We start from the raw sequence: 20,720 nt of genomic DNA on the forward strand, positions 1-20,720 counted from the left end.
GGCAGGACACCCGGTCAGAGATGGGCTTCTGCCCTGCAGACGTGCCCAGGGAATTTATGCGGCTGGGGAAACCAGAGAACACGATCACAGCAGAGCTCAGTGCTGACAGCCTCAGAGCCAAGGTCCACCTCCTGCTTGGAGACTGACTCTGCCATGGGCATTGCTACCAGGCCAGGTACCAGCATTAGAGGAACGGAGCCGCTAACAAGTTACCGATGTTGGAAGAAGCCTTCCAGCGCTTTGCAGATGGTATAGCGCTCAGGTGGAGTCAGCAGGTGCTCCAGCTGCTGGTTGAAGGTCCTTCCTTGAATCTTGATGCTAGAGGGGAGTATCTCTGCGACCCACTGCAGGGAGGTGAGGGCAGAGGAGGTGCTCGGGGAGTCAGCAGAGTCAGAGTCTGCAAGGCGCAGGTAGAAAGAAAAAAAGAAAATTCAACAGACAAAGGGTCTTAACCATGAGTTAAAAGGTTTGTTCCGAAACTAGGGGTCAGTCCTGGGGACAGCCAGGGCAGCTGCACCCACAAAACGGGTGCTCCATAGAAACACAAATCCCGATGTGCTGATACAGACACTGTTACCCCAGCAAAAACAGATTTCGGTCACTGGAAGGCAGCATGGTGACAAGGTGAAATGGCTCATCTGGAGCTGTGGCTGCCCCTGTCTTATTTCCATGCTCTGGACCAGCTGCTCTGGAGCTCGTGGCTGTTCCAGTAGGTCCGTGAACCTGCTGGAGACGAGCAGGGTTGTTTCGACTGGGATCTATCTCTTCAACCACGCTGCTTCCGTGCTTTCTGTGAACACATGCAGGTGGTATTCCTTCTCTGGCTCTATAAAGCCTCTGCTCAAGTTTCAAAGCACTTTATGATAATCATAGACTTCAAAAGCAGCATCAGTCAAGGGTTACCCATGAGTGGACTGAGGCATGGAAGGTCATTCGCGTTGCCACGCTCATCTGCACTGGTCCCTGTGCTGCCTCCACAGTGAGTGCAGGGCAATAAGCACAGCTGGGAGAAGGACCCGATTGAAACTGTGGGATGCCCTTATCCACGTAGGAATATGACCGAGGTAGTGGGAGCAAAAATTTCCATCTTTTCTTGGTTTCTTTTGTGGGGCAGCAAAGCAGTTTGAGTGCCACGGGCTCTGTACTGTGAAGTAGCTAGGTGCTCAGTTTTGTTTCTAGCACACGTGCAAACAAGTTGGTATCGCAGGGCTCCTGTGAAGCTCAGGAGGGGCTGATGCTGCTCTGGAGGGAAGAGCCAGTCCCTAATTCCTGGGCCTATGCACCCCAGAGCAGCACCCCAATAACGCACCGACCCTCCTGCCTTTGCACAGCGCCGGAAAAGCAGCAGCGACCGTGCTCTGCCCTGGGCTGCGGTCCTGCCCTCCGCTGAAACTGCGCTGACACCCACCCGCATTGCCCGATATACCCTCATCTCCCGCTGACTCGCTCACCAGCAGCACGCTAAATTATTCATAACAGCAGCAGTTATCCTGAACAGCACAGTCCGCACACAACCGTGGGATTTGCACAGCGACCATGGATGCACGGAGTTGGATTACTGCGGTCAAGTACATGGCACAGACTGCACGTAAAGGACGTTGGCAAGGGCTGTCAAGGACAATCATGCAGTAGGATGAACCCTTCTGGAGAGCAGCCAAGCCTGAGATTAAGCCCGAGCCCAGAAATCGGGCAGCCACGTGCTGCGGTGGGAGGAGCAGCCCTCCGGGCAGCGCGCTAAACCTGCTGAGCCTACGGGAGGTGTTTGACAATTCCCTCCTGCGCAGGGTATTCAGGAGCCGACACGGGGTTCCCGCCGCTCCGGGCCCTCTCCTCCCCGCGCTCTTACCGTTGCAGAAGTTGACGATCCCCTCTTCCACCACCAAGGTGGGCATCGCCCCGCTGCCCTGCAGCATCGACACCACCTTGTCATGGGAGCAGTTCCTGCAAGGCACAGGAGAGCCCGGGTCAGCGCTGCCGGCTCCCTGCCTATACAGGCAGCGGCTCGCGGGAGAGCAGCGGCAGAATGGAGTTTGCGGCCGCCTTCGTTTCTCTTGCAAATAGCCCCATCTTGCTGCTCAGAGCCAGGCAGTGTTGGGTCCCGCTGCGGTTCCCCTGGACTCTCTGCTTGGTTTGAGCTGCGCTGGGCGGAAAGGGAGAGCTGCTCCCCCAAGGGAGAGCGTGAATCGCACGCTGTGGCTGGGCTCTCCGCTCTACCTGCAGTAAGGAATAACCGCAGGGCATGCCCGCGAGCACCCTGCGGAGCTGTTACGGCAAACGGAGCAGCCAGCGTTACTTTAAGCCACGCTCAGACCCAGAAGATGAACTTTCAATTGAAGGGATACGGCGCTGCGGGTCTCTCCTTGCCTGTCCTAATTCTGCATGAAAAGAAAATGCAAGGTGGATGTGAAATGCAATTTTGTAGGCAAAAAAAAAAAAAAATAAAAATCCTGAAGTGTCCTTGGAGAAGGGTACAGGCCGGCCTGGGACAATGCCCGACAAAATGCGGGCTCAGAGGACAGTCTTCATCTCGGTTTCCTCTATTTTCTGGCAATGCTGTATCAGCCAACAGTTTGCTGGATCAGCTGAAATGTGAGAGCCCGAGCACTGACAGAAGCAGCATCAGATGTTTAACCTTTAAATATTCATCCCTTTCTCTTATCGTGTAGCCTCTTCTAACCCTTTGCTCTTGCTTTTTCGTGTGGAAAGACCAACTCGAGGAAATGCAGGCTGCTGCCACTGCCCGGCGAGGTGCACACTCAGCTCTGGTTTGATTGCTCTCGTTGGGCGCAAATAACGTACAGAAGAATTAACTTCTGGGTAGAAATGCGATTGCCAATGTGGTTTTAAGCTTAGGATCCCACTGTGGGAAGGATTCGTGGGCTGGCTGGTGCTCCAAAGCAGAGCCCCAAGTGTTTAACTTATACAACTTAACTCAAAGTGGCTGGAATCGGGGTCTGCGGGTGGGCTGCAGTCAGGACCCCGGTTACAGCACGTCATGCATTATACATGGCTATTTGCACAGAGAAAGGAGGCGCAGGGATGGAGCTGAAATACCACGCTTGGAGCCAGTTTTTGTAAAAGAATAGTAAAAGAGATGTCTGTATGGGGCAAAACCCCTCGTGCACCTCAGTAGAGAGCTCTCAAGTCCAACCAGCTCTCGATTCTGTTGCACAAGAGTGAACGAGTGAACACACGTGTGCTTGGCCACCTACCACCCCCTAGGACCCTTTTTAAAGAGCTTCTTACCTCATGTCCAGACCATTGAGGAATAGGATCCGGTCTCCAGCTTTGAGAGCGGCCTTCTCAGCTGGGCTCCCTAAATGCACAGGGAAGAGGGGCTTTAGCTGGCGGACCCCTGCTGACAGGGATGGGGTCCCAGCAGTGCCCAGGGACACCCCCCAGGGCAGGGGATCCGCTGTAGCTGGATTATATGGGTGGGCTGGAGCTGTTCACAGGGCACAGTGATGCCGGCACCCAGCTCGCATTGGAAAGGCAGGTGCGATTTTGGGCTGTTCACTGAACACAGGCAATTTCCACCTTTCAAAACAGGGAGTGCACGAAGCCAAGCTAAATTGTGCCAAAGACGCTAGTTATTCAACTCGGGGAAACTGCATCACTGAGCCCTGTAAAAGTGCCTTTTGCTATCTTGTAGCAAACAGCAGGCACTTAAAATTTTGAGTTCAGACCAGAGATAAGTACGTGTCTTTGAATCTTGTGGCTGGAGGTTTTCTTACCTGGCAGAACAGACTCGATCCACACCGGGGCATGGCCACGTAGCGTGAAGCCAAAGCTTCTGTTGCCTTTATAAACTCGCACAGTTCTGCAGGTGAAAAAAAGCAAATGTGAAATCAGAGCTCGATATTTGGGTTCTTGTCTCCTTTCCCAGCCCCTCCAAAGCCCCGTTAGCCCGGGTGTCTCTTGGGTGCCCAAGCCCTCGATGCTCCCTGTTTCTCCGCAAGGTCCCTTTGATACTGAAGCATCTTTCAGATGGGAGCCCCCGGACATGCCCTGCCCACAGGGAGAGGGGATGAAGGGAAGGTGTCGGGGGGGAGTTGGTGGCCCCGGATTGCCACAGTGCAGCTGCCTGTCCTGCCGGCACCGACTCTGCATTAAATGCTGAATTCATAAATCCACTGCCCAGTCCTTCAAATCCATTTTGTTTTTAAAGTGGAACATGGGATATAGTTTATATATTACACAGAATAAGAGAAACAACGTCTTTTAGGGAGCGAAGATCTCATAGGTTGATGAGAGAAATTAAATTCCAGTGGAAGGAGCATTAGGAAATTTCCCTGCTGGGAGGCTGGCTGGAGCTGGGAGTGGTTCCCCGCAGAGAGCTGGGGGAAGGCAACATCACCAAGATCATTTACAACCACAGATGCTGTTGTAGGGACCAAACCTATGCTGGCAGGGAGGGAGACTGTGCTGGAATTGGATTTTGCACAAGCCATACCAAAAATTATCCTGGCGGGAAGGTGTGCTGCAGCTGAATACCCTGGAGATGCCAGCCGGAGGCAGCGGAATAGCTCAGGACATGCCTGTGGCAGCTCAGTCCTTCCCGGGAGGATTCCCCGGCTGGGCTGGCCGACCAAATCCTGCTCTCTTGTTCATGAGACGGGGCTGGGAGCGGAGCAGGAGCCACCGCCAGCATGGTAGGGCTCCTCAGGCCTCCAGGGCTGCTGAGGTCTGGCCATATGGGCAGCGGGAAATGGGTTAATCCCCCGTGCACGAGGGATTGTCCGTCCGCCCTCCCACGGCCTCACGCTCAGACACCCTCCGGGGCAGGGCAGGGTGACACAGACTGCTCTGTCCCCAGGCACCCTGCATGGCGCTGGCACGGCTGGGTACCCTGCATCCTGCTGACACAGCCAAGCACCCTGCAGCCCACCCGGCACAAGTACCGACATCCCCTTGTAGCCTACGAGTGCCATCTCAGCTCCTCACACGGCTCGTCCCAGCCAGCCCTGCAACAGCGAGGGGGCAGAAAAGGTGGCCCAGAGCTGGGACACAGGATGCAAACATGCCCAGCCTTCAAGAGGGAGAGGTCTTTGTTCATAGAATCACTTAGTTTGGAAAAGACCTTTAAGATCATCAAGTCCATCCTCATCCCAGAAGAATTTCCCCCACTCTGCAGGCCAAAGACTTTCCTACTGCCTCTCCCCTTTCCCTGGCATCCCTCCCCCATGCTGCCATCCATGCAAAATCAGACGCTGCCCCGGTGAACTCCAGGGCGCCCCGGAGAGGTGTTACCTGCGGGCGGCCCCCGAGGCCACATTGCTGGTGATGAGCGAAGTGGTTTTCCGCAGGCTCTTGCTGGTCTCCTCGTGGCTGCGGGGCACGGAGCTGGCACGGGTGGAGACGAGGAGCCGCTCCTGGTGGTCCTCGCTCCGGCTGCGCCGCAGCCGGTTGCTGTGCTGCTCGCTCTTGGAGCGGCAGAGTTTGCTGATCAGGCTCTGCGACACCACCTCGTCAAACCGCTGCCGGTGCTTCTTGGGGATGAAAATCCTGGAAAAATGAGACAAGGGAGGGCAGTGAGGAGTGGGGCCGGGGCAGCCATAGCCCAGAGCTCCAGATCCAACCGTACCTGGGAAAGGAAAGGTCAGAGCAGTCCAAGCCCCTCGTGCACTCTTGGCCTCAGTCCTCCCCGGAGCTGCAAATGCTGGGGCTGGGGATGCCATGGACACCGGATGCATCTACTGCCCCGTCCCTTGCATGGGTCCATCGGGGCGAGGAGGTCAGACCCCTGCACAGTGATTCAAACAGCTCGTGCTTCCTCCTTGCGTCTCCCGTCCCGGATCCCTTTAGCTGCCGGTCCCAGTATGCCGATGACGAGGTTCAGCTCAAGTCCCAGATTAATTGCCTCCCCCCATGCCAACAGCCAGGGAACCGGCCGGGCAGGGGAGGACCCCTTCCCCTGCGGTGCCCGTCCCGTTGTGATGCTGCTCCTCACTGTGTGGTACCCACAGCCAGGGGTGCCAACGTGCAAGTGCCCCCTGTGTTGCAGGTGCCAAACCACCTCCTCCAGACTCACTTCTTCCCCAGCACATTCTGGGATGCCCAAAATGTTGCTCCCCATCTCCTGCCCCAGCCTCTCTGCTGGGAGCACTGGACTCCACTCTGCTGGGCTCCAGCCTTGGCTATTGCCATCCTCCAGCTCCTGCCATGGCCTCGCACCTCTTGGGACACAGTGGTGCTGCAGGGACGAGGATGGGCACAGTGACACTGCAGGCAAGGGGACACCACTGGCAACTTGCTCTGTTTCAGGTCACCTCCCCTCTGCTCTGTAGGAGCTGCTCTGCCAGCAGCCAAGTGGCCTTTGTGCCCCCCACAAGGATTCCCCCGGGACCCTCGGGGGATGCACAGCAAGCGCAAAGCAGGACCTGGGAGGAAGCGAGGAGGGTGCCTCTGCAGCGCTCCCACCCCGGCCGGGGTGTTCAGCCCTGTAACATGGGGAAACACTTTTCCTTTTGCCACCGCAACAGTGAGACTGACTCCCCGCTCACCTACTCCTGCCCTCCCATTTGCACATTTAGGGGCTTCTGGAGGAGCTGTTATCTCTGTGTGTTTCTATAGCAACTCCTCCCTGCACCCATACCCGGCTGCCTGCCGCAGCTGCATTTGCTCGTTAGACAATACTGTCTTGTGAGGTTCATTAGTGCTCTTCACCTTGTGGCGCGTGAGAACACGCTCCCTACATTAACACAAACTCCGACACTTGCAGCGGCGGAAGGATGCGGGCACCACTTCCAAACCGCCTGGGAAGAACATCTCCTGGGGGGGCACTAACGGGGCCAAACTCGGAGCTGGTGTCAGAGGACCCAGAGCAACTTGCTGCCAGGGGCTGCACCTTCCTGCCGCCAGCTGCCATGGCTGTGATGATGGTCGGCTGCTAACGAAGCGTGGCTGGAGAGGCTGGGGCTGACAGGGGGCTCCCATGAGTCTCCCCCATCCCTCGGGCAGCTTTGCCAAAGGAACTTGAAAGCCCGGGTGAAGCCAGAGGAGAAGGAAAGGGAGGCTTCAAATCCCAAATCTACCAGGACCAGGATATCTCTATTTCCTCCCAAGAAAAGGCAGAACTCAAAGTAAGAGCTGATGCTCACGCTAAGTAGGAGCAGACAGATCGCAAGCCATCCCCAGGCTGACATGTGCTCACGCAAAGCATTTGGTGATAATTTAAAATAAGTAACACATTGGTATAATTCACAGTCAATTTGTGATTAAGCAGCAACTAGAAAAGAGTGAAATCACGCTAATAAATAGTTCACACAGCTGTAAGCAGGGTCCTGCGGGAATGCAGCCCCGTGGCAGGGGAGGACATGGCACAACAGCGGCGATTCCCGGCAGGACCCCACACCTCTGCCCTGGGACAAGTCCGGGTTCCTTGCAGGCAAAACGAGCACGTTCCCATTTAAGTTGGCCAAATTAAATTGGCCCCGCTTGTTCCAGCAGGGCTGTCCCAGTTTGCGCTGACTGCTACTTTGCCTGCGGGCTGACAAACATCAGGGCTGAAGAACAAAGTACGGGTAGCTCAATACCCGGGCACAAGGACAGCCTTTAAGGGTCTCACCGTGAATTAACCCAGTGCTAGAAGTAAAACGGTGTCTTAGCAAGGAGAGGAGCTAAGGGACCGGTAAAAATAATCCTATTAAAGCATGCAAAATAGTTTCTTCCTGCAAAACCCATCGAGAGAATTTGGAGCGTGGCCTCGGGGAGGCCGGGGTGCCCCGAGCACCCCAACACCCTGCAGTTCAGTGGGTGCTGGCCTCCGAACTGCGTGTGCTCAGGTCTGGTCCTTAACGGGGGACCCGCCAAAGGCAGCGCGTGGGGTGTCATTAGGCAGCGTTGATGCCTCAGCGTGTCCTCTGCTCCGGCGCGATGCTGCCCATGCAGCATTGCACTGACACCGGCACAGGGTGGATGGTGCCCGGTGCTTAGCAGGAACCTGCAGCCATTTCTGCGGCGCCCTGCTGTCCCACGGGGACAAGCCCGGCTTTGCCTGTTGGCGGGGAGCACGGATGCTCCCACCCTGTTTGAAGAAGTCAGCCCGGGACTGGGGACAGACCCCCTGTCCCAGCAGCCCCACAGGCTGCGCCTGTCCGTGGGAGGGCTTGGGAACCACGCAGCGCTGACCTCGTGCCTTCAGCTTCCTCTTCTTCCTCCTCGCATGCTCCAGGTCAGCCCTGACTGTTCCCTGTTAGAGAGGGGACGGGAAAGGTGTCCCCAGCCCTGGGCACTGCAGCCCTGCGCCCGCTCCCCAGCCCCGATGCACCAACCCTCCTCTGCAGCGGTGTCAGCACACGCTCTTTGGGAGGGCTCACAAAAAAATGCAAATTCAGGGCGTTTTCCAGGCCGGGAGAGGCCCCAGAGGCTGCAAGCTGCTTCGCCTTCACTCCTTCTCCGAAGCAGCCTGGCCAGGGCAGCAGCACGCTGCTGGGGGTGGGAAACCGCCCGGCAGGAGCCCGTCTGCCAGCGCACCCGTCCCCAGCCGCTCGGCTCGGCTCGGCTCTGGGGCTCACTTCGGCAGAAGATGTTTAGCACATCTCGGTCTTTGACACGCTCACAATTTTTAAACCTCCCAGGCGGGTCCTTGCAGCTCACCTCCGGACAGACAGGGGCATTTCTGCAGCCTGCGCTCGCTGAGAGCTGCCTCCCTCGCCAGCCCGGCGCCGTGGAGAACCACCTTTCACAAGGGCACATATGAGCTCGCCTGGATGGCCCTACCCCGAGCTGGATGCTGAGACTCACCAGTGCAGGATGTGTCCCCTCGAGCGGGGCAGCGGCGGTGGCTCCAGCCCCAGCGGGAGCAGCTGAAAGCGGCCCCAACTTTGCTCAGAGCTCATGCTCTGCCAGGGCCGGGAACAAGGGGTCCCCAGTCCCCGCTCCATCACAGCCCCTGCGCCACGCAGCACCCCCCAAACCCCTGTCCTCACCGCCCATCCCTTTGGTGGTCTATAGTCATGGAGACAAAGCAAACCCAGATGTGCTCCTCCTGCCTCTCCCCAGCCCCTCACCCCCAATTTTTCATCTGAGCTCTGCTCAACTACCCCCAACAGCTCGTGCCGCTGCTGCGGTGGGCGCAGGTTGGTGGCAGGGCAGCACCGGTGCCGGGAGGCAGGGTCCCCGCGGCTCAGAGAGGCAGGAGAGACGTCGCGGGGATGCTCCCAGCACATCCAACAGCATGCACACCGCGCGAAGGAGCGGAGCAGAGAGACGTACCGAAAATGCCGAGAGAAACTCCGGTCCTTTCCCATTTGTCAGGGTGCGGTGGGAACAAAAGGGAGACGCTTCAGATCCTCATGCAGCTGAGTCTCAGCCTCGGCTCACGCCCACGACGCGGCCGGATCCAACAACCAAACCGCACGCCAGCCGGTGCCCCCCTGCCACTTGGCACCCCCGCAGTGTGCGGGGACCGCGGCCAGATGGGCCGGCTCGCCGGCAACCTCTACCTGGGCTGAGTTCCTGCCTCCCTTCGCCCTTGCCTCCCCGCCACGCTCTCAGTCCCGGGCAGAGGTTTACCATCTACCCAGTGCCTCTTTTTTTATCAATTGGGCTTTAGCGCCTGCTCTGCCCTCCCTGCTCTGGCTCTGCCCCGGCTCGCAGCGACGAAGCCTCTCGCTTTCCCTAAAAACTGCAGTCGCTGTAATTTCCAGCTGGAACAATCTCGTAACAGAAAGGAGGGCACGGCTCCGCGCCGAACTCCAGGGGGATGCCTCCCTGGTGCTAATTAGTTGACTTCTAAAGTGCTTCTGTTTAAATTACATGCCGCTGTAATGGGTGAGAAACCTTAAAGGCAAACGGCATCGGCGACGGGTGCGCGGCTGCTGGGAGCGCAGGTGGAGCCACCCGGGCTGGACCAGGACCAGGACCAGAGACATGGGCCCAAACCTCCCCCCATCCTGCAGAGCATCATTTACCCCCAGGGTAACACAGCAGTGCTTTGCATCAGGGATAGGAGATTAAAAAAAAAAAAAAAATCTTTAATTTAAATAATGCCATCTTTAAGCACAGCACTCGCGTTTGATGAAGAGGATGTGAAGCTTTCCAGAGCTGCCAACATCAGATACAATCTCCAGCTAGCAAAGGAAGGAAAAATGAAAAATGTATGGTTTAGCCCCAAAACAACTAGCAAACACGGGACCTTGAGTCTGTCGGTTGTGAAGAAAGACATGTCCCAGGGTGGATAAAAACACTGAGCAACCCTTGGATTATGTCTGAACTGTGCTGTGCAAACAGCTTACCCATCTGGAAAAGCATTTCTGCCCCGACAGCGTGCCGCAATGCTAAAATTCGCACGCTTTCGGGAGAGAAAACTCTTGTACGACTTTACCAATAAAAGAGGGCTTCTGCTTATGAACCTGTACAGATTTTTCTCAAACTTAATCTACCTGCGTGCACAGGTAGGAGTGTCAGCAGCCCTGCGCTGGCTTCAGCCCGGCAGCACCAGCAGCCAAGGGGGGACACGGCACCTCCAAACCCCAGTGTGTGAGCAGGACTCGCTCCAGCCCGGCAGAGAGCATGGACCTGTGATTTTCACAGGCGCTGTTATCCTGTTATCCCCAGTAATGGGAGGCTCTGTAATCACTCATCTGGCTGCAGATGTTTTGCAGATGTGACCGCTGTTATCATTAAATAGGAATGAAGGCACTTTTCCACCGGAGAGCGCAGATGTGGTGGGATGCAGTGGCCGTGCACCAGGACTGGGAGCCCTTTGCAGCCCTTCCCAGGCCACCCCACTTGACCCTGGGACAGCCCAAAACGCCCCAGCCCCGCACAGCAGCTCCTGGTGCGGGTCACCCTCCCATGACCCACCCCCGCACCAGCTCCAGTAACGACGGATGCGTTATCTGCTGATAAGAGCCTCCCCAGAGCAGTGCCACCCCCTGTGCCCGGCTGGGGGTCACCTTCCCCATCAGCGGCCGAGTGCCAGGGCCTCAGGATGCTCTCACCTCTCCTGAACCCAATGACAGCTGCTGGGGACACGGAGACCTTCAAAGAAACTCCCAGAAAGGCTTTCTCTGCAGCCTCCATCCTGCCCGGCATCGCCCGGTGGGTATCGGGGGTGGCAGCCAGGTCGATGGGTGCAAACGGCTGCTCGTTGCAGCCCCGGCCTCGCAGACAGACCCCTAGACCCCCCAGACCCTCTGTGGCACCCATGGGACCCTGCCTGCCGCTGCGCCAGGGAGACGCGGGGCCACCAGCAGCTCCCGCGCACCCCGTGCCCCACACCAGCACCCCACACCAGCCCTGAGGGCTTGTGTCACCTCCTGCTTTTCAGAGCCACAGAGAGCAGTCACCTCAGCCAAGGTGCCCCCCCCCCCCCCCGCTTTCTGCTGGGAACACCAGGACAAACATAGCATTCTGTGCTTTCTTTAAGATACTGGAAAGCACTCGGACTTGGGGAAGTAACCACTTCCCAAAATAAAAGTTACCAATCAGCGGTAGTGTGCAATCGGGCCAGACCAATATAATCTGCATTATAGCTGTAGTTCGATTTGTCAAAAGAAATTAATCTCCTAACAGGAGATTTTGCAGCGAGGCATTTTGGTCATGACCTATTTGAACTCAGCCGATAATAAAGGAACTCCGCTCCCAATTGTTTTCACCGCTGGCATGTTGGTTTGTTTTTTTTTTCATGCTGCCCTAATTCCCTTTTTTTGGGCAGTTGACCATATGTCCGGCTACCAGATTAGGGATTTTTTAAAACGGAAGCAAACGAGAGCTGCTTTTCCTCCATTATCGTCCTGCCGCCCACGGGGTTTCGCAGCGGGTCCGCCCGGAGCGCGGGCGGGAGGACAGTGTCTGTGTGCCGGTTTGAAGTGCTGCATCAGGCAGCAGCGGCAGCGATGCGGGTTCGGGGGGGTCACCGGTGCCGCAAACTGCATGGGGACCCGAGCGAGCCAGAGAGCTCCCCCCAACCTTGGAGGAGCGGGTACACGGGGGCGGGTGGCCGGGAGGACAAGCAGAGAAGCGGCACAATCTATAATATATAAATCCTGACGGCTAAAATGAAATTTCTTATCCAGGGACAGTCACAGATGGCTGGAGTATTTTAATACGGGAACATGCCAAGCGATTTTATTGCCATGAAAAACAAGCTGAGACAAATAGATTGTGTTTGGAGCATTATTAAAATGAACTCGGTGGAATTTCTCCCGTAATAAGGGAACCCCTGATGGGCAGCGATTTTATCTTTGTCAGGGATCAAAAGCGGCTGCAATCAGAGCGGCGCTCGCCTCGGCCCAGCCACCACGGGCCAGCGGCTTCGCCTGCGTGCCCGGGTATTCCCCCAGGAGCAGAGGCTGGTCGGGAAGCAAACAGACCACAACCAAAGCAGCAAAGTAACAAACTACCCCTGACTATTCTCCCTGCAGCAGGGTGAAGCACAACATGATTTAGAGGAGGTCCACGGCAACATATAGCAGTCTAAACAGCCCAAGAGTTATCATCTAATGAATTAATGCGGCCAGGGTGAGAGGCTGGATGTGCTCCGGAGCGCACACGCATCCTACTATTTAAATCCAGGTTAATGGGACGATGTCCATGTAAGCATCAACGCCAGTGTTTTCTGCACCAGCGTTTGTAACGCTGCAGGTCAGCGGGGAGGAAGGGATCTGCGTTGCCATCGCTCCCCAATTCTACTGCAAACAGATGTTTCAAAGCTAAACGCCACTGCCGGGAGCTGGTGCAACGCTGGCACGGGCACCGCCGGTGCTGCCGGCAGCACTGGGGGAACACACGGTGCAAAGGGAGACAGCAACCAGCACGGCAAGTGCTAAACCCCTGTGCAACGCAGGTGAGGATCCCCCCCTGTGCCGCTCGGCTCGGAGGGCAACTTTGGCCCCCGGAGTCCGGGGAAAAGCCGGCGGCCACTGCGACGGCGCTGCAGAGCACCTGGGTGCAGAGCCGGCAGCGTTCCTCTGCTGGAATCGCAGCTCTGCCCTGGTTTGAAAACAGCTCAGAAATAAGAGCAGTGCCGAGAGGCGCTCGCCCCTGGGACCCCGACCTGCCCAAAATAACCCGTTCCCCTCCCCACACCGGTGCGAGGTGTGCACAGCCCCTGCACACACGCTCGGTACAGCCGCGGCCGTGGGGAGCAGAGGAGTTAAACCCCGCGGCTCCCCCGGGACTAGACCTGGGCTTTGGCGTTAGCAGGTGATGGAGTAACACAAAATAAAGAGATTTCCCTCTCCCCGGCAGCGCTGCGGTGCGCACGGAGTCCCTGACAAAAGCAGCTCCGATGCAATACAGATGCTAAGAGTTAATTAACTTTTAGCACATCTCATTTTTGTGGTGCCGGGGGTTGCTAGATTCACGAATTAAGCTGCTTTAAACCCATTCCCCTCCCAGCCCCCTCAGCTCCCAGGAAAGGTCCGTTCGTTACTCACCCGAGACAGCTCATCTTTCCCCCTCACTGCCGTATTTCATCATTCTTGAGCAGAACTACAATTGTGCACTTTACTACACACACCAGCCATATGGGCAGGGGATGGGAGCGGGGAGGAACTGGTGCAGCACGTGCGTTATCCCTGCTATCCACAACCAAACGGATGAAGAAAATGTCAGCAAATTAAAATCTGCAGGAGCTTAATTCTGGGCAAATGGGATGAAATCCATTTGAGTTAAAAAGAAAAAAAAAAAAAAACAACAACAACAAACCAACACACCAACATTGGAAAAAGCCCAGCCTGAGGACAGACGGGAGGAGAAGAGGTGTCTGCAGCCCCGGGTTGATCTGTGGTGCTGAGTCGGGGGGGGGGGTTCTTGGGTTACGCTGCACCGCGGCACCTTGCAGGGAGCACGTTAAACCCCGGGGGGAGCCCGGGGAGGGGACAGGCAGGGGAGGGAGGACAGCCGGCAGCAGCAACGGCCCGAAAATAAATACAGCTGGTGCAGAGGGAAGATCCAATCAGGCCAGTGTGAGGGTCAGCGGCAGACAGGGACATACTGGCCGCCTGGCTCTGCGTGGCAGGGACCACGCGGTCACCCATGGTGGGACACCACCACGCACCCCGCATCAGGGCTATGGCCAGCCTGCCAGGACCTGGGGCTGCCGGCAAGGTGAGCGTTGGGGACCCTCATCTTCCTCACCCCAGCATCGCCCTCGGCATCCCTCCCCTCAAGGTGTGGGGGTGTGCAGGAGTGCCCCCCGCATCTCAAGTGGAAACAGCCCCCGGGGACAGGGGAGTGGGATACAGCCTCGCAGGGATGCCCAGGCTGACTGATGGGTACCTGTGTGGTCCCGAGCCCATCCTCGCATGGCTCCACATGCCCGCGGGGGTGGTCCTGCAGGATAAGCCCCGGGATGCTCGCTGGGTCAGCTCAGATGGGGTCCACTCACCCAAACTGCACCAACACCCCCCTGCTGCCCGGGGTGGCTGCTCCACACCATGAGGAGGGTGAGACAGCCACACCAGCACCCCATCCCCTCAACCAGCACCGGAGCCGGAACCCCTCCTTTCATGAATCCCCCGCACGGCCCTTCCCCAGCCCCGAGGTGCCAGTCGGGGCGCAGACCCCAGACCCCTCCTCAGCCAGCGACGGACTGAACCAGCTCGAGCCGTGCAGAAATCATCCCTGTGAATTCACAGCACCCCTTAAATCCAGAGCACCCGGGAGCCACTCACCACCTTTCAGTGAGTTATTAAAAGCTCTTGCTCGGTAGCAAACCCATCGGATGGGAGACCCCCAGGATAAGCACCTCGTATCCCACACAGCAGCCGACAGGGAGCTGCCCCCACCTCCCCAGCACCCCCGCAGCTGGGAAACCTGCTCTCCAAAGCACTTTTTTTTATTATTATTATTTTCTTGACTTCATTTCATTAAGATTAGATGGTAAATCTTTTCCCTAAGCTAAATATTTCATTTCCATTAAACCGAGATTAGCTGCCTGATTTACGGCGCCTCTTGCCCCCGCCCCAGTGTTAACCTTTCACGTGGGGGCACAGGGCGGCCGCAGGTTTGGCTCCATTTTTGGGGGGCTGTGACACAGCACTGCCCCGCAGCATCACGGGGCTGTGCACGGGGCAAGCTCTGCACTGCGGGGGGGGGGGGGGGGGGTAGGGACACGGTGGCACCAGGTCCAGCCACAGTGTCCTCCACTGGGATGGGGACACCCTGGGGGGAACATGCTGTGCCCCCTGCAGAGGGCCTTGGGTCCAGAGGAGAATTTAGACACTTTTTCAAGTCCCCTCTGGAGGGAAAAATATCCCCTCTAATTCCCCAGGGATGAAGACAAAGGGAGTCTCTGGAGCATTTCGAGGCCTCTTTTTGGGGAAAAGATTTTTCCTGAATTGTGGGGGTTTTTTGATTGGGACTAGTTTGGGGTGATGGCTCAGGCAGGACTCGGTGCCGTCCATCCCTCGGTGCCCCCAATCCCAGCCGTTTGCCTGTTGGGTTCTCCCAGGACGTTCAGGGGGGACAGGACCACTGCCACGGGGGCAGGACAGCCTGGATGTGGGCACCCAGACAAGGCAGCTGCTGGGAAGGTGACGGTCCCCTCCGCACCGGGGGGTCTGTGGGGGTCTGTGCCCGTCCCCACTCCAGTATGGGGGGCCCTGGGTGGCCCCCGTGCAGCCGTGGCAGAGCTGGGGGATGCTGCGTGGCAAGGACCACCGACCCGCTCTCCCCATCCTCCCCACCGCCGGATTGCAGCAGCGTGGCGGGGACCCTGGCACGGGGACGTTGTTATGGTAACTGTAATATCTTGCAATTCCACTGATTAAAGCAGAAATTGGAAAGCCGGGCCCGGAGCGTGGCCAGATGGAGACCTGATTCCCTAATGGCCATCGTCTCAGCCTGGCCGTAATCCCCACCACGTGTCCATGCACCAACACTGGCACCGTCCCACAGCGCTGCAAGAAGAGCAGCGGACCGGCTGCACCGGCTGCACGCCCATGGCACCGACGCTCTGCTGGGGACACAAGAGGTGTCGGGGACCCCAAGCCCAAGTGGAGCGTTGCCAGAGCATCCCGGGATGAGTGACCACAGCCCCGGCACCCCGGGATGCTGCGGGCAGTGCCGGCCTGGAGGCAGCCCATGGATGTGACAGAGACCCCCCCCACAGCCGCCCCTGCTGCTGGAGCTGCTGGCAGCCCTGGCCAACCCCTCACCCGCCCCCAGCTCTCGCCTTGCAGAGCTCGGTTTGTTTTCTGGCCAGGCTCTTAGAGAATCGCCAGCCGTTCTGCAGCTAATCCCATCTCCCTTCAAAGCGACGGCCAGAAATGGAGCCCATGTCCTGTGCTGCAGGCGGAAGCGGTGGCTCCATGGGGCTGGTGACCACTGCAGGGACAGGGACAGCCAGCAGTTGGTGCAGTGCTGGCCGCCGGGCAGCCGCATGTCCCCCCATCCCGCACCAAGCAGGACAGCCGCACAGGGATGCCGTGCTGAGACACCACCAAGCTCTGCTCGGCTGCCCCATGGAAAGGGGGTCTGGCTGTGCCGGCATCTTCCCTGCGGGAACCTCCTGAGCCGTGCCTGCACCGCTCAGCCCTGCATCACTGCTGGGTTGATGGATGCCCCAGCGCAGCAGCGTGGAGGTTGGTGACACCCTGTACCTGATGTTGTCAATCAGATGCTGGTGGGGCTCCTGGGTGAGGACCATGCAGAGGGCGTAGGCCAAGTATTCCACCTTCCGCTCTGCCGCATACTGCTTCAGGACGGTGAACACCTTCTCCTTGACCTCTGGCTGGTCACCGAGGATGTCATCCACCTGCAGCACAGGAGACAGGAAAGAAGAGGGAAGGGGCATTGAGCAGCAGAGCAGTTAACCATGCGTATGGAGGGACCGACGGCGCACAAAACAAGTCCATCTCATTGCAGCACCTGGTCAGCCAAGGAGGAGGGAACCCACACGGGAAGGAAAGCAAAACTTCAGTCATCAGCCCATCACACAGCACTGCTGAGGCCTCACACATGTCCCTGGTACCGCTGTTGTGCCTGTTATAAACATTACACTGGAAACAGGGGTGTGACAGCAAACCCTGAAACTCTGCTGGGTCACAAGTGTCCCCGCAGGAGAGGCTATGGCATGGCTGGGTGAGGAGCTGGTGCATCAGTCCGGAGTCTACCCAGCAGAGGACACCACGACGGGCTTTTGGAGATATTTAAGCCTCTAATCATGCCCTGATCCTACAGGGCAGCACTGTCCTGCCATTAATTCCAGGAGGCTGCAGGGAAGGAGGGAAAGAGAGCACAAAGGTGAGCACCAGCCCTGGAAATGGCATTGGCAGCTCCCAGCTGCTGTTCTGTCCTTTCCACCTGTGCAGCCATGACAGGCAGAGTAATTAGCTAATTACCATCCTGCCATTGCATGAGACCCTCCTTATTAGCCTCTCCCCAGGCCAGGGGGCTGTCCCTTGCCCTGGGGTTCTGCTGAGCAGTGGGTGCTGCTGCCTTGTCCCCATCCGGGCTGGGTGCAGCAAGTACACGTGGGATGCAGAAAATTCCTTGTGACCACCCTGCAGTCCCTGCGCGCGTTGGGTTTTCCTGCAAGGTGACGGTTTTGTGCTGACAGTAGGTTTAACTGCTTCCTTCCAGCTCTGCGAGCGCAGGGGGAAGCAGCAGCCAGCAGAGCCCCTCGTCCGTCCCTGGGGCGCGTGGGGTGGGTGCAGGGCTGTGTCTGTGCATCCCTGCGGCGGCACTGCGTGGGAGCTGGCAGGCATCGCCCGGCTAAGCCCCTGGAGGAAGGGGAAGAGCTGTTTCCTCTGGGTGCTCGTCTCACTCGGCAGCTTCCCGGGGAGGGCTGTCGCCAGCGCTGTGACCCCCAGCACAGCCCTCCAGGCGCTGCTGGGTTTGCGCAGCCGCCATGCGAGCGCTGCGGGGGCTCCCGGCAGCAGCAGTGCTTCAAGGTTACCGAATCTGGGGCAGCCAAGGCAGCTGCGTCCCCTGGGCAGTCTCGCATGCTTTTCAGTCCCGAGGTCCAGCACGGGAAGGACAAAAGACCGTGGTGTTCCTGGTGGGCTGAATCCCGGGATGCTGCTGTTATTTTCACCTGGCCTGGGAGCCAACAGCCTGGAGGGTGGGAATGCAGGGTGCTGCCACCCCTCGTGTCGGTGAGGTCCCCAGCATGTCCCTGAGCATGCGGGGAACAAGTGGAGATATTGACCTGGAACTGAGACCCTGAGCACCTTCAGTGATGCCCCCAGGCTGCTCAGCTCGCTCAGCCCAGCTCCAGCCCTGGCCCCACTGCCACCGGTCTGTCTGCCAGGCGAGCACCATGGGGCTCTGCCAAAAGAATGAAGGTGGGAAAAGCCTCTGTACCTCAGGCTTGTGAGCCACCTGCGGGCAGCACAGGCACAAAATGTGAGCCACCAGCACCGTTCAATCTTCCAGCCTTGCAGTGGGTGGGCAGGAGTGCCTGGGCGCTTGCAGCACCAGCACCAGCAGCACCTACCAGAGCCGAGCTCCTAGGTAAACAACGGGGTAAAGCAACTCACTGGGTTTTATTTTTTTCTGCATCATATAAAAAAATGAAGCTACTTAAAGCATAGAATCATAGAATGGCTTAGGTTGGGAAGGACCTTGAAGATCAAGTTCCAACCCCCCTGCCATGGGCAGGGACACCTCCCACCAGCCCAGGTTGCCCAAGGCCACATCCAGCCTGGCCTTGAACACCTCCAGGGATGGGGCCTCAACAACCTCTCTGGGCAACCTGTGCCAGTGCCTCACCACCCTCAGAGTGAAAAACTTCTTCCTAATGCCATTAACTCCCTCTAGAGAGGTGTTTGCCAGCCAAGCTGTGCTCCTTTGCCCAGGAGCCAGCGGCATGCTGCCCTGCAAACCTGCTTCTGCCCAGGCTGGCCAGGGCTGCCGTGGGTGGCTTTGTTGGGCGGGGAAGGGAGGTGGCAGAGGTGCTGTTGCGGGGTGCTCACAGCATCATGACCATCTTGCTCACTTCAAAAGTGCTCTCCTGTGATCATCCAGAAAACGTTTGCATCGTTTAATGCGACTTCACGAGATAGAGGCAGCATGGAAAAACCTCTCATCCTCTTGTTAATCTCCTGTAATCAGCAGGTATCTGTTTCACATGCGATGCTCTGCCTTATGAATCCAAACCTCAGTGCATATTTGTGAATCTTTAATGTAGAAGCTGACTGAGGGGATTCGGCTGATAGCCACGAATCTCTTTATGAAGGTCTTGTTCCTTTATTAGCTCAGGATCAAAAAAACCACAAGCCTGGTTATTTTCATAACAGTATTTTAAAAGGCTATTTTGAAATGGAAATTAGAAAGATTAAAAAAACAACCATGATCAAATTTATAATTAGCATGAGGCGATGTGTTTGGTAAACTACCCACTAGGCAGCCTTCAGGAACACAATGAAGATGTAATCACATCAGTATTTTCCCTTTGCAGTGAAATAGGAACTAAAATGTCTATGGGATGACATGCTCAAACCTTGAAGGGATGCCCAGGCATGCAGGAGGGAGGGATCTGCCCCAGTGGGTTTCCACACACTCTTGTAGTGAGAACGAATAAGTACTTGGGGTCATCCCTCAGAGGATCTCCAAGCTCTTTGCAGCATCCATCTATTCTCCCGGTAATTACCAGACCCTTTTCTCGGGCACTGAAGCCCCCAGTCCGCACCCCAGCTCTGTGACCAAGCCAGGAGCATCCCCCCATCCTAGAGCACCGCAAAGGCTGAACGCGGCATTTTCCAAACCGCTCGGTGCAGGAGGTGCCCAGACCCCCGCATACGCGTCCCGTGCCATGGCCTTACCTTTTTGCTGAATTCCTGTGCTTTCTGCTTCCTCTCCTGGCGCACGGCATCAGCGCTGGGGACGGGGTCCCGTGTGCCAGCCCCATGCTGCGGCCGCAGCAGCCCCAGCCGCAGGGACCGCCCGTGGCAGGACCCCACCAGGGCGGCCGCTGCCTCTTGCAGCATCACCGGCATCCCGTTGACTTCCAGCACGTAATCCCCAGGCTCGATCCCGCAGGCAGCAGCAGGCGAGTCCGGGCTGACGCTGGCCACTTGCGGGGGGCTGCCGTTCGCCAGCTCGAAGCCGAAGCATCCCCGGGGACCGGGAGGGATGTTGGCGTGCTGCAGGCGGGAGACCACCCCGATGCTGGGGGGCACGTTGCTGCAGCGCCTGGCCAGCCCAAGCAGTGCCTCGCAGCTCAGGGAGGAGACGGGCTGCCCCTCGATCTCCAGCACTTCATCGCCCGGCCGCAGCCCCGCCACCGCTGCGCTGCTGCCCTCCTGCACCCAGAGGATGTAGCACGGACCGGTCCCGCTTATCTTGAACCCAAAGGATTCAGGCCAGCCCTGGTTGGTCGCTGGCATGGCTGCAACTGGAAAAGAAGGGGGGAAAAATAGGAGTTGTGGTGCATTTTCCATCCTTAACGATAGCTCTGTAGATACTACATGGATCCTATTGGGCGTGGGGGATCTAGTCTCTCCTGCGCTCGACCACCGTGGGAAGAGATGCCCCAAGAGCGACACTTTTCCTCTATATTTCCATGAAAAATAGCTTTTATTCTTCTATCATCAGGCTGCTGGCAGTGCCAGCACCATTAGCAGTGAGGAAGCTGCTTTGGCTGGAAAGGTAAGGGCTACACTTGCCACCTGGACCGTGGCCTCGCATAGCCCTTGTCTCGCCCATCAGTGGCACCTACCTACCCCCTCGCTCCCCCCCCCCCTCAGGGAGGTGCATTTAGGCACCTGCTTGTATTTATTTGTCTAGCAAAATTATTCTTTCATTTCCCTGGCTTGTGACGTTAA

The 20,720-nt window shown here is 57.6% G+C and overlaps 1 protein-coding gene across 1 annotated transcript in view; it reads right to left on the reverse strand.

Annotated features, from left to right (window-relative positions):
* Positions 1-20,285, reverse strand: part of GRID2IP (Grid2 interacting protein) — a gene marked incomplete at its 3' end in the record, with an annotated part of 39,408 nt that extends 19,123 nt beyond the window's left edge. The window contains exons 1-7 of the mRNA XM_082490316.1: positions 19,719-20,285; positions 16,554-16,708; positions 5,251-5,505; positions 3,735-3,820; positions 3,247-3,316; positions 1,847-1,941; positions 214-397 (exon numbers count right to left, since the gene is read on the reverse strand). Coding sequence (XP_082346442.1) covers positions 214-397; positions 1,847-1,941; positions 3,247-3,316; positions 3,735-3,820; positions 5,251-5,505; positions 16,554-16,708; positions 19,719-20,282 — 1,409 coding nt within the window. The 5' untranslated portion in view covers positions 20,283-20,285. The remainder of the gene's footprint in view (positions 1-213; positions 398-1,846; positions 1,942-3,246; positions 3,317-3,734; positions 3,821-5,250; positions 5,506-16,553; positions 16,709-19,718) is intronic.
* Between the last annotated feature and the right edge of the window lie 435 nt (positions 20,286-20,720).

The sequence above is a fragment of the Vanellus vanellus genome (genome assembly GCF_965231255.1).
Source record: "Vanellus vanellus genome assembly, chromosome: 14".
Classification (NCBI taxonomy): Eukaryota; Metazoa; Chordata; class Aves; order Charadriiformes; family Charadriidae; genus Vanellus; species Vanellus vanellus.